We start from the raw sequence: 13,764 nt of genomic DNA on the forward strand, positions 1-13,764 counted from the left end.
GGATCTTTGCACTGGCAAAATGAACCTCCTGTGATTGCCACTCCTTGAATGACCTGTACTTCCTTCAGTGATAAATCATCAAAAGCTATCAACAGCAATTGCAAAAGTGACTGGAGGAGCAGTTCCTCATAGATATTGTCCCTTCCACTTAAGAGAATGACTTTTGTCCCATAGGCCAGCCCAGAATGAATTGTCCCAGGCACTTTCAAGGGATAAATGGGAAAAGAAATAAGTAGGAAAACAGAATGGAAGGACTTGGGTATGAATCACAAGAAGTGGTCAAATTAATCCCAGAAAATTACTACTTTATCGGTCTGTTCTGAATCAGCAAAATGATGGCAGGGGGTCATCAACGCTGTGATCAATTTACTTAATCTGATCACTGAATTACAATCTGGGTTTTGCCAGCACCACTCAGCTTCTGATGTTATCACTGTATTAGTTGAACATGAACAAAGATCTGAACACAGAAGGGAGTGGAGAGTGACTACATTTGACATCAAGGCCACATTTGACTGAGTGTGGCATCAAGGATCCATCACAAAATTGGGCTCAGGGGGAATGGGGGGGGGGGGGGGAAAGAGAGAGAGAGAGAAAACCTCTTCCCTGGTTGGAGTCATATTTGGCATAAAGGAAGATGGCTGTAGATGTTGAAGATCAGTCTTCACAGTTCAAAGCTATCTCTGCAGATGTTCCTCGGGGTAGTGTCCTAGGCCCGGTAATCTCCAGCTATTTCATCATCAACAACCTTCCCTCCATCAAAACCTTCATGTCACCTCAGATACTGGAGTAGTACATGTCCAAATGCACCAGGTTCTGGGTGATGTCCAGGCTTGGACTGACAAAAGGAGAGTAAAATTCATGCTGTACTAATGCCAGGCAAAGACCTTCCCCAGAAGAGAGAATTGAACGATTTGAATTTCAATGGCTTCATAAATCACTGAATTTCTAATATCAACATCCTGGGGGTCATCATTGACCAGAAATTGAACTGAATGTAGGAACAAATTATTACAGATGCTGGAATCTGTACTGAAAACAAAAAATGAAGAAAGTCATAGTGCGTCAGGCAGCATCCATGGAGTCAGAGCAAGCTAACACTTCAAGTCTAGATGACTCAAAACATTGGCTTGCTCTCTCTCTATGGATGCTGTCTGACATACTGCAATTTCAAACATTTTTTGTTTTCAGAAATTTAACTAAACTAGCTATTCAAATACTGTGACAACAATAGCAGGTCAGACACTGGGAATCCTACCAATTCACCTACTGATGCCCAAAAGCCAATTCACTATCTATAAGGCACAAGTCAGGAGTGTAATAGAATATTCCTCACTCTCCTGGATGAGTTCAGTTCAAACAACACTTGAGAAACTTGACACCAACCACCATAAGGCAGGTTGTTTCACTGGTATGACATGCTCAAACATTCACTCCCTCCACCACCAACACTCAGTAGCATCAGTGTGAAACGTGTACAAGATGCACTGCAGACATTCAACATGGCTCCTTACACAGCACCTTCCAAGTCCGTGACCACTATCTGGAACAGTATTATGGGTGAACCTACACCTCTGATGCCATTATGGATAAAGCTGCACCAAACAGGCTGCAGTGATTTAAGAAGACAGTTCACCATTTTTTCAGAGTTTCTAGAGATCAGTAATATTTGCTAGCCCAGCCAGTGAAGGTCACACCCTTGAACTAATTAAAATAGAAAAACTACATAGATCTAGTTATATGTTTATTCACTTGTATTCTATACTCCAGGTAATATACACTAGTTTTACATAAGTGCTCATATCCTTGGAACATTCTGTTCTATCTACACTGTATTCATATCAAGACTAATTCTAATTCTTTTGTAGCCCTGAACTGTACGTATTACTTCAAATATAGACTAAACAGAACTTCGAATAGCTGTGGCACATTGTATTCTTACCTTCCAATTATAAAGACTAATATTCCATTTCACTCTTCTTTGTACAAAAAGATGGAAATATTTACAGATCCTATATAACTAAACAAAAATAACGATACAACAAACAGAAAGGTAGCACAAGAGCAAAACCTGCAAATGCTGGAAATTGGGAATATAAAATTAACATGATGGAAATGCTCGAGATAACAAAGTGTAGAGCTGAATGAACAGAGCAGGCCAAGCAGCATCTTAGGAGCATAAAAGCTGACATTTCAGGCTTAGACCCTTCATCAGAAGAGGGGGAGGGGGACAGGGTTCTGAAATATATAGGGACAGAGCGGAAGACAGATCGAAGATGGATTGAGGAGAGGATAGGTGGAGAGGAGACAGACAAGTTAAAGGGGCGGGGATGGAGCCAGTAAAGGTGAGTGTAGGTGGGGAGGTAGGGAAGGGATAGGTCAGTCCGGGGAGGATGGACAGGTCAAGGGTTAGGGGATGAGGTTAGTAGGAAGGAAATGGGGGTGCAGTTTGAGGTGGGAAGAAGGGGATAGGTGAGAGGAAGGGGCGAGCTCGGATTGTAGATGGCGGAAGTGTCGGAGGATGATGTGTTGTATCCGGAGGTTGGTGGGGTGGTACGTGAGGATGAGGGGGTTTCTCTTTTGGTGGTTATTGCGGGGTTGGGGTGTGAGGGATGAGTTGCAGGAAATGCAGGAGACGTGGTCGAGGGCTTTCTCGATCACTGCGGGGGGAAGGAGAGGGGAAGAGTTGCGGCCCTTGAAAAACGAGGATATCTGAGATGTACGGGAGTAGAATGCCTCATCTTGGGAGCAGATGCAGCAGAGGCGAAGGAATTGGGAATAGGGGATGGCATTTTTGCAGCAAGGTGGGTGGGAGGTGGTGTATTCTAGGTAGCTGTGGGAGTCAGTGGGCTTAAAATGGATATCGGTTTTTAGGCGGTTGCCTGCGATGGAGACAGAGAGGTCCAGGAATGTGAGGGAGGTGTTAGAGATAGTCCAGGTGAACTTGAGGTTGGGGTGGAAGGTGTTAGTGAAGTGGATGAACTGTTCAAGCTCCTCAGGGGAGCACGAGGCGGCGCCAATACAGTAATCAATGTAACGGAGGAAGAGGTGGGGTTTTAGGGCCAGTGTAGGTACGGAACAGGGATTGTTCCACATAACCTAAAAAGAGGCAGGCACACTTTGGACCGATGCGGGTACCCATGGCCACCCCTTTGTCTGTAGGAAGTGGGAGGAATCGAAAGAGAAGTTGTTGAGGGTGAGGACAAGTTCGGCTAGGCGGATGAGGGTGTCAGTGGAGGGGGAGTGGTCGGGCCTGCGGGACAGGAAGAAGCGGAGGGCCTTTAGGTCATCTGCATGGGGAATGCAGGTGTATAGGGACTGGACATCTATAATAAAAATGAGGTGTTGGGGACCAGGGAATTGGAAGTTCTGGAGGGTGTGGGTGGTGTCACAGACGTAGGTAGGAAGTTCCTGGACCAAGGGGGAGAAAATGGAGTCCAGATAGGTGGAGATGAGTTCGATGGGGCAGGAGCAGGCAGACACAGTGGGATGATCAGGACAGGCAGGTTTGTGGATTTTGGGAAGGAGATAGAAGTGGGTTGTGCGGGGTTGGGGAGCAATGAGGTTGGAGGTGGTGGGTGGGAGGTCACCAGAGGTGATGAGGTTGTGGATGGTTTGGGAGATGATGGTTTTGTGCTTGGGGGTGGGGTCATGTCCAGGGGGCAGGTGGTAGGAGGTGGTGTCGGAGAGTTGGCGTCTGGCCTCAGCGGCATACTACAACTGTGCCTCCCTTGTCCGTAGCGTTTTATGGTGAGGTTGGGATTGGAGTGGAGGGCTGCACATTCTGCCGGGGGGGGGGGGGGGGGGGGGGGGGGGGAACAGGGGAAGAGGTTGGTGTGGGCGAGGGGGGTGGAGAGGTTGAGGCGATTGATGTCTCGACGGCAGTTGGAGATGAAGAGGTCGAGGGAGGCTAGGAGGCCTTGTGGTGGTGTCCAGGAGGTGGGAAATGCTCAGCAGGTCGAAGTAGCATCTGCAAACAAAAAGCTTTAGTGTGTTGGGTTTATCCATCTTTCAGGTGAGGCTTTGAATCTAGAACCCCCTGCTTATTCAGCTGCATGCAAAAGATCATGCAGTACCTTCTCAAGAATAATACGGATTCTTTACTTGCACTGATCATCATTCTTGTTAACATCACCAAACGGATCAATAGATTATTGATCTAGGTTCATTTTTGTGAGAACTTGCAATATGCAATTTAGTTGTTGCATTTTCCCATGTAAAAAAAAAGTGACTATCCTTCAGATAATGAGTTGATCATAAATCACTTCAAGACAAGGGGGCTGTGCGATGCACTCAACAATGTGTGCTGTTTCTTTTATTAATTATGTAATAAATTCACCTGCAATTCTTCATCTGTCAGATTTTCTCCAAGTTCTTTTGCTACACGTTTCAGATTTTTGAATGAGATTCGCCCAGTTTCATCATCATCAAATAGTCTAAAGGCTTTCAAAATTTCCTCCTTTGTATCTTTCTCAGCCTGAGAAAAACAGCCAAATGCAGAGATTCAGTTTCTAATTTTATTAATTTTTTTTAAAAAATTCCATGCATCAATAAGTTTCCTAGGCATTGTAATGTTGTACAAGGGAGAAATATGACAAGATCCTGTTCAATGTGAAAATTGCAGTCAACGAACCCAAGCCCTACAACACCTCTAAATTTTGCAGATATTTTGTTTCCTAATAAATGAAGATCAACATTGGGTGTATATCAAACTCTACACAATTTGACATTTCTCTTTTTCCATTTAGAATAGTCTATAATTTGGAGTTGGCAATGGAAGTGAAATGGAGCTAATCAACCATTACATAGACTTCTTTCCACAATTCATTCTGCTGCAGTTCTGTGTTTAGTTCTTCAAGGTATGCGGAGGTCACTGGTTTGTCATGTGTTTGTTGTTCAAATGGTGGTGGTAAGTTGCCATTGAACTGTTATAGTCCATGAGGTGTAGATACAGCACAGTGCTCTCAGGAAGGGAGTTCCAGGATACTGATTTACAGCAATAAACAAAATATTGAAGTTCCAAGTCAGAATGGCACATAACTTGACGGAGAACTTCTAGTTGGTAGTATTTCCATGTCTGCTACCCTAGTCTGTGTGGTAGAGGTTGCAGATCTGGAAGGTGTTGATGAAGGAGCCTTAATGAATTGTTGCAGTGCAAATTGTGTATGGCACACACAAATACCAGTGTGTCAGTAGTGGAGGGAGTGACTGTTTAAGGTGGTGAATGGAGGCCCAACCAATCGACCTGCTTTTCCCTGGGTGGTGGTAAGTTTTGTGAATGTTACTGGAACCACATTCATTGAGGCAATTGGAGGTATTCTACCATACTCTTGACTTCCGTCATGTAGATGGTCGAGATATGAGGAGTCAGAAGTTAATTAATAAGTAGTTTGTGAAAAGTAAAAGATTGCAAGTGAGTTTGGAAGTTCACACCATAGAGTGCTACAGCAAGACCCACTTCTGCAGACCAAATGTTGAGCTCCCTTAACTGTAACTTTTAAAAGAAACAAATGCAACAACATTCATCTTCACTTTTTAAAATTACCATTTTTTGTGTGATGACTGCCAAAAATTCATTAAAGTCAATTTTCCCAGTGCCTTCTTTATCAATTTCTGCAATCATTTTCTTTATCTCTTCTTTCTTGGGTTCAAATCCCAAAGCTCGCATTGCAACCTGAAGAAAAAAAAAAATATGAATGACACGGACTGTCATCATTTAAAGTCAGGATTGCATTCCTGAAAATTGTGATTTTAAGTCAAAAGATTTCCAATGAAGCATCGACTGTAAAATCTGGAATTAGGTTCCCTCCGAGTTTAAAAACAGGCGAAGCTGTGTTTGAAGTTATTAAATTCTTACATTGGTAAGTAAAATACATTTAAAAATTCAGAACGAAAGTGTTCTACAGGGCTATTAGATTGGCCAGGTCCATCTAGTGGCGGAGTTGATTAGTGCAGTTGGACACCAAAGACCACATGCACCGACTGTCCAAGTCCATTGGATAGAGCCCCAGAACCCAGTTACTGATTTGTGATTGTGACAAATACTGACAATGCATGCAAAGGATGTTAAAATTAAAATGCCAGAGCAAAAGGGAAAAAAAAGGCCCGAAAGAACAAATGGGGTTGAAACAAACTAACAGACTAACATTAAATTTGGACAATGTGTACTTATCACGGTCAACATATTGCTGAAAAATGACGACTTGTGGATGACTTCCAAACCCATACACACATTCAGTCAAATGATCCACCACTGTTAGGAAATTAACCTAGAAGGTTACATGATTCATTTGAACAGATAAAGAGCAGATGTAATGTTGCTGAACTCATACAACTAATGTAAGAAGATACATTCAGTTTGACATTCTTTTGCACTGGTTTACAAAAAATTACCAAAAGTATGAAACGTTCATCTGAAAATTAACATTTGGACAGAGGCAATAAGCAAATTCAAAACCTAACAAGAGCTATTCAGTAGCCCAACCGATCCATGCTGGTGTTTAGTCTCTACAAAAGCCTTTTCATATAGCCGACTCAACATTTTTTTTTATGTTTTCTCTTGTGTCTACATAGCTTTCACTTGATTTAAAAGTTTTACAGGTGCAACACAATACTGACATTCACTATTGTCAGCAACAATTTAAGGCAAGTTTGGGCAGCACTTCAGACAAAGCAATAGCACTGCACAAACAGTACTGGATCCAAGGCACCAATTTACGAAGCATAATATCAAAAAGTCATAATACCTCTAATTAAATCCAAAACCCATATTTTAAACTTGAATGAAAAAGGACAAGTATGAGGATGTGAAAGAAGACTAGTTACCATGAACTGGCAAATAAGGCTAAGAACATCAGGGCGTCACGGTGGCTCAGTGGTTAGCACTGCTGCCACAGTACCAGGGATTCCAACCTCAGATGACTGTTTGTGTGGAGTTTGCACATTTTCCCTGTAGGTTTCCTCTGGGTGCTCCAGTTTCTTCCCACAATCCAAAGACATGCAGGATTGGTGGACTGGCCATGATATATTGCCCACAGTCTTCAGGGATGTGTAGGTTAAGTGCATTAGTCATGGGAAATGCAGGGTTACAGGGATAAGATGGGGGGGAGGAAATGGGTCTGGGTGGGATGCTCTTTGGAGAGTTGGTGTGGACATGATGGGCTGAATGATGTGTTTCCTTGCTGTGGGGACTCTTTTGATCAACTCTCGGAATATATCAGTAGATTATGTTGCGGCACACATTTAGGGGTTTATCTTAAAATATACAAAATAATTATTTCTCAAGAGGAAAGAAAAAAATCTAAGGGGAATGTCTATCACAGTGTTTAATTCAAAAAGTTAAAAATAGTGTAAAAGATAAATCTGTGCTGCATAAATCTACCACTCTATAAAAAGCATATCATCGTGCAAACATAAGAACATAAGATATAGGAGTAGGAGTAGGCCATCCGGCCTGTCGAGCCTGCTCTGTCATTCAATAAGATCATGGCTGATCTTTTTGTGGACTTGGCTCCACTTACCCACCCTCTCACCATTACCCTTAATTCCATTACTGTTCAAAAATCTAACTTTGACTTAAAAAGCATTCAATGAGGTTGCCTCAACTGCTTCACTGGGCAGGGAATTCCACAGATTCACAACTCTTTTGGGTGAAGAAGTTCCTTTTCAACTCAATCCTAACTCTGCTCCCCCTTATTTTGAGGCCATGCCCACAGGTTCTAGATTCACCTGCCAGTAGAAACAACCTCCCTGCTTCTATCTTATCTATTCTCTTCATAATTTAATGTTTCTATAAGATTCCCCCCTCATCCTTGTAAATTCCAATGAATATACTCCCAGAGTACTCAATTTTTTCTCATAAGCCAAGCCCCCTCAATTATGGGATCAACCCAGCGAACCTCATCTGCACCCCTTTCAGTACGGTACATCCTGTCTCAAGTAAAGAGACTAAGCTCGACAGCAGGTCAGAACATTGGATCGAGCATTATTAAGTAGAAAAGATTGATGGAAAATTAACGAGAAAAATTAGAATACAGTAAAAGCTGGCTAGAAATATGAAAAAGGTGGTAAATATTTCTTCAGATTTTTTTGAAAAAAAGTTCACAAAAAGTGAGCCTTGGTCCAATAGAATGTGAATTTAGAAAATTAATAAGGGAAAATAAGGAGACTGCACATGAATTTGAGCTGGTATTTTACATATCTTCTACAATGAAGATTGACAGGCAATATCCCAGAATTAGTTGTAAATCAGAAAAAGGAGCAAGGTAACAAAAAGTTACAATCAGAGAAATGGTACTGAACAAATTGTTGCAACTGCTGTCTGACAAGTTCCTGGATCCTGATGGACTTCATCCCAGGATCCGAAAAAAAAAAGTGGTTGGTGAAATGGTTGATGCATTGGCTTCATTTTACAAAATTCCTTAGACTCGAGAAACATTCTTGTAAGATTTGAAGAGAACAAATGTAATTCTTTTATTCAAAAAAAGGGAGACAGAAAACAGAATAATACAGGCTAGTTATCTTAGCATCTCATGAGGAAGACATTAGAAGCTATTATTACAGACCTTATATCAGGGCACATAGAACATAGGTAATCAGGTAGTGTGAACATGCCTTTGTAAAAAGGATTTCCAAATTTAACCAGTTTGCTGGAATTCTTTAAGGAAACAAAATTATGCTGTAGAGAAAGGGAAACTGATGGATAAAAATCTATTCAGATTTATACAAGGCATTTTGATAAAGTGTCACATTAAAGCTTATTGTGGGAAATAAAGCTCATGGCATTGGGGGTAGCATATTGGCGTGGATAAGAGATTGACAAAGTAACAGAACTACAACAGTGTAAAAAGTTATCAGAACTAGTAGGAACATGGAATAATCACATCAGCTATGGTCTTCTTGAGTGGCAGAGCAGACTACTCCTACTTCCAATTTGTGTGTTTAATACCTTTAATTCTTTGGCATCAATAGATCCAGCGCCATCTGTGTCAAATAGATCGAATGCTTCTCGTATTTCCTGTTTTTGTTCTTCAGTGATTTCTGGTTTTGGTCCAGCTTTCTTCATTTGTACTGCTGTACTCAAAGGTGTCTTTTTATAGGCAGAGGTCTGTAACATTGCAAATAATCATATGTTTTCAAATTAGAAAGGATACTGTGTATTCCATCAATATCTTTGACTAGAAACATATTTCTTTGTGAATTTCAAAGACTTGCACTTACGCAATACCTTCAACATCATGAAATATTAGAAGGCACCACATGAGAAACAAATGGCAAAGTACAGAGAGAGAGGGAATTACTGAAAGCACACAGTGAAAGTGGTGAGTTTAAATGAGTGTCTTGCAAAGGAGAAGGATCGGACATTGTGTTTGGACAGAAAATTCCACCATCGGAGCCCCCGGTGCAACCACCGACTGGTGGTGATGGTAGGGTGGAGGGGGTTTGGGGGAGTACAAGGGACAGGTAGTTAGCCATACTTGATCTGGGCTAACATTTCAGCTGCAAAGACGAAAGTTTAAATTTGAGGGTGGAAATTGGGAGGCTAGCTGGGAATCGATTTGATTGAATGTAGAGGTAACAATTTCAATTGTGAAAATTCCATTAACTATGGCTGAGACATAGATGGAGACAGAAAATGTTTCAAATGTAAAATAGGTACAATAGTCTTTGTAATGAAAATAATATGAAAGTAGAAATCCGACACAGGGTTAAACAGGATCCTAGAGAGGCAAACAGTCTGGTTCAGACCAAACCGTGGCCACAAAAAGGCGAAGAGTCAGAGGTATAGATAAGGATTCATGTTCATCTCAGCATTTAAAAAAAAACTGTAATCCTGTGACATGTAGCTAGGTTATCCAATGTCCAAGACTATGCTTCTCAAAACATGGGGCATGTACAAGTATACCTGCAATACCTCACAATCCGGAGGAGGCTGGGAGAATTTACAGTTTGTAGGATTTATTTAGAGATTTATAGTTATATTTGAAGCTGTAATGTTGGATACAAGACCATGCAATAATTTTGCATTAAAGTTTATTTTGTATTCTGGAATTCTACCAAAATATGACAACTTGGGAGTGGGAAGGTGGAAACCATAAATCCTTCCACCAGAAATGGATAGGGTAGAGTGATAGTTGTTGTCTATTTCCTCTAAAAGAAATAAAAGTGTGACAGATCAGGAAACCTTCAATAATCTCCTCAACCTTATTAAATAGCTCTGGCAATTTCAAATCCCACTTTGCCCCTCAATAAAATGTTACCTAATTTCTAGGGTGTGGTTTCATGCATACCAAGAACCTTGTATCTTGCCCATGTGGCTATTAATCAGAGTACATTGTTATTTCTTCTGCACATCTTCACAGTAATCACTTCTTTCACAGGCAGTGACTCATGCAGGAGTAGTGTTTCACTTACAGCAGTTACCCTCTAGTATCCTGTCTAGATTGAACAGGATTTTAACACTTATGTGGTTAAATCAGACTCTTTATGGTATCTTTTCCAGCAATTTATTCTAGTCAGCAATTGAGGAAATAGAGGGAGGGATGGAAGATTGTGAGTGGAGGGAATGAGGTGCATATTCCTCCCTGATCCAGAAGATATGAAGATTGTGTTGAAGAAAGATCAAGGCCTGAAACATCAAGCTTTCATGCTCCTGTGATGCTGCTTGGCCTGCTGTGTTCATCCAGCTCTACACCTTGTTATCTTAAATGAAGTCAGGTGTTGGTGATGGGAACTATGAAACTCATGGCAGACTGGTACAAAAAGTGAGATCATGAGGTATGAGGAGTGAACTGACAAGATGGATATGGAACTGGCTTAGTCATAGGAGACAGGGGGTAGAGGTGGAAGAAAGCTTTTTGGAATGGAGGGCTGTGACAAGTGGTGTTCCATAGGAATCAGTACTGGGGCCTCTGCTGTTTGTGATGTACATAAATGATTTGGAGGAAAACGTAGCTGGTATAATTTGCAGGTTTGTGAATGATACAAAGATTGTTAGAGTTCCAGATAGTGTGAAGGATTGTCAGAGAATAAAACAGGATATGAATCAGTTGGAGGCACAAGCAGAAAAATGGCAGATGGAGTTTAATCCAGACAAATGCGAGGTGATGCATTTTGGAAATAATAAGTGAATGGCAGAAACCTTAGGAGTATTGATATGCAGAGATATATGGATGTGCAGGTCCACAGATCACTGAAAGTGGCAGCACAGGTAGATAAAGCAGTAAACAAAAAACGCCTATGGCATGCTTCCCTTCATTGGAAGGGGTATTGAGTAGAAGGATAGACAAGTTATGCTGCAGCTTTATAGAATTTCAGTTAGGCCATACTTGGAATATTGTGCATAGTTCTGATCACCACACTACCAGAAAGATATGGATGCTTTGGAGAAGGTACAGAAAAGGTTTCCTAGGATGTTGCCTGGTATGGGGGATTTTAGCTAGGAGGAAAGGTTGGATATACTGGATTTGTTTTCACTGGAACACAGGAGTTGAGGGTTAACCTGATAGAAATTTCTAAGATTGTGAATGCGTAGATAGAGTGGAAATATGAGGCTTTTTCCCTGGGTGGAAGAGTTAATTACTAGGGGATACAGGTTCAAGGTGTGAGGGGGGTGGTTTAAGAGATGTGTGAGGCACGTTCTCCATACAAAGGGTGGTGAGTGCCTGGAAGTCACTGCCAGAGGCGGTGGTGGAATCAGACACAATAGCAGCATTCAAGAAGCACCTGGACAAATAAATGAATAGGAAGGGAAGAGAGGGATTCACATCCTGTAAGTGAAGACAGTTTTAGTATAGATGGGCAAAATGTGTTGACGCACGGTAGGAGGGTTGAAGGGCCTGCTCCTGTGTTGTATTGTTCTTTGTTCCAAACTACTGGATTATGGTTAAAAATATGTCAACCTCACTGAGACAAAAAAACATACTCAGCTTCACTTTTCTATCACAGATACACCTATCCATTATAGTATTGGTAGGTATAACCACCACACTCCTTGTGGAAATGAACACCATCTTCAAAAGAGAAAATACTGTGTATTGTGTTATATGGAACTGCAACCATTCTAAATAAGATAGATTGGAAACAGATATAGCAGCTCACAACTGGGCATCCATGAGGCTAAAATTCCTAAAATCTGTCCATCTCTTTAGGGCAGCACCCGTGGCTCTGTGATTAGCACTGCTGTCTCACAGCACCAGGAACCCGGGTTCGATTCCACCCTCCGTCCACTGTCTGCAAAGAGTTTGCACATGATTTCCCATGCCTGCATGGGTTTCCTTTGGGCGCTCCAAATTCTTCCCACAGCCCAAAGATGTGCAGGTTAGGTAGACTGGCCTTGCTAAAAGTATCCAGTGTTCAGGGATGAGTAGATTAGAGCTATGGGTCTAGGTGGGATGCTCCGAGGGTCGACGTGGACTTGTTGGGCTGAAGTGCCTGTTTCCATACTGTAGGGATTCTATGATAATCTGTTACTCAATTCTACAGCCTAAAAAGGTGTCTAGGTGTACGGGGAGAGCAGGAGTATGACATCAAGATCAAGGATCAGTTGAATGGCAGAGAGGATTCAATTGGGTGAATGGTCAACTCACATTCGTATTTTCTAAATTTCTATCTGCAAAGCACAAGTCAGGTGTGATGGAATTCAATGGGTCCAAAAAGTTTGACAGCTGTGCCACTTTCAGCTATAAACGATTGGATCCAATTAAACAATTGAAGAAAGGGATTCCAATGATATCCATATCCTCACCAGGGAGCCTACAACATCAGTGCAAAAGCCAAGAAGAGATGTGCCAAGTGATTTCATTTCAGATGGCAAAAGGAAATCTGTTCTTCATTAACACAGGAAATGACACTAAAGGTCTGCTCCATAATAAAGAAAAAAATCAGACAAAGGCCAACTGATGTGATTCTACATTCCTCCTGAGGTCCCAGCATCACAGATATCAATGAATCTTCAATCATTTTGATTGAGTTCATGTAAAAATCAAGAAATGTCTGAGCCCAGGGCACACAGCAAATGCACATTCTGATGAAAAATCACCAGGCTTGAAAGGTTAATTCTGCTTTCTCACAAAAGTTACTGCCAGATCTGCTGAGCTTTGCTAGCAATTTCTGTTTTTATTTTTGGAAATAACAAAGGTTACAGATTTAGATGACATCTAGGCCATTGTAGTCAAGAACAAATCAAGCTCCCAGTTAAACTATGTCACTTTTATTGTTGGACAAGTAGCAGTGTTGCATTATGAAAATTGGTTAGATACGTTATATTCCATTAAAATAAAAGGGACAAATCCAATCAGGCCAATATCAAGCTGCTACATGCAAAACTTTGAGTTAGAAGCAGGTGGGATCTTTTGGCTGTGCCAATGTTCTCTGTCAGCTGCATGGACGCACGCCACACACCAGGAAAGCTAAACCTGCACATTTCCCATGATTGAATGTAGCCATCAAGTGTGTGGACAAATAGCCAAAGGAGGAATCCTTGTCACACTTCCGACTAGCACATTTCCAAGAGCCACATAGATAGCCAACGAAAGAATCATCTGGACCTCCACACTGCACATTTTCAACTGTTTCATATGGATAGTGCATGAATCCCAGGATCCTTCACACACCAGAATGGAGACCAGTACTTCTGAACTTGTGACTTGGCCACACAACTGCTTCTAGCTCTAGGCAAAATGTAAACATCTGTGATTGTCAAAATAGCTAGACCCAATCACCACCTGGCAGAAGAGAACTGGGGAGACAGGTGAGTTAACAGCC

At 41.6% G+C, this 13,764-nt stretch overlaps 1 protein-coding gene across 2 annotated transcripts in view; it reads right to left on the reverse strand.

The window, feature by feature from the left end:
• Positions 1-13,764, reverse strand: part of LOC125458671 (uncharacterized) — a 34,670-nt gene that overhangs the window by 14,655 nt on the left and 6,251 nt on the right. For both annotated transcript variants that reach the window (XR_007248891.2, XM_048544112.2), the window contains exons 2-4: positions 8,948-9,106; positions 5,546-5,674; positions 4,340-4,477 (exon numbers count right to left, since the gene is read on the reverse strand). Coding sequence is in view for 1 of the 2 variants with exons in the window: in XM_048544112.2 (XP_048400069.1) it covers positions 4,340-4,477; positions 5,546-5,674; positions 8,948-9,106 (426 nt within the window). In the remaining variant the exon portion in view is untranslated. The remainder of the gene's footprint in view (positions 1-4,339; positions 4,478-5,545; positions 5,675-8,947; positions 9,107-13,764) is intronic.

This window comes from Stegostoma tigrinum, chromosome 15, assembly GCF_030684315.1.
Source record: "Stegostoma tigrinum isolate sSteTig4 chromosome 15, sSteTig4.hap1, whole genome shotgun sequence".
In the NCBI taxonomy this organism is placed as follows: Eukaryota; Metazoa; Chordata; class Chondrichthyes; order Orectolobiformes; family Stegostomatidae; genus Stegostoma; species Stegostoma tigrinum.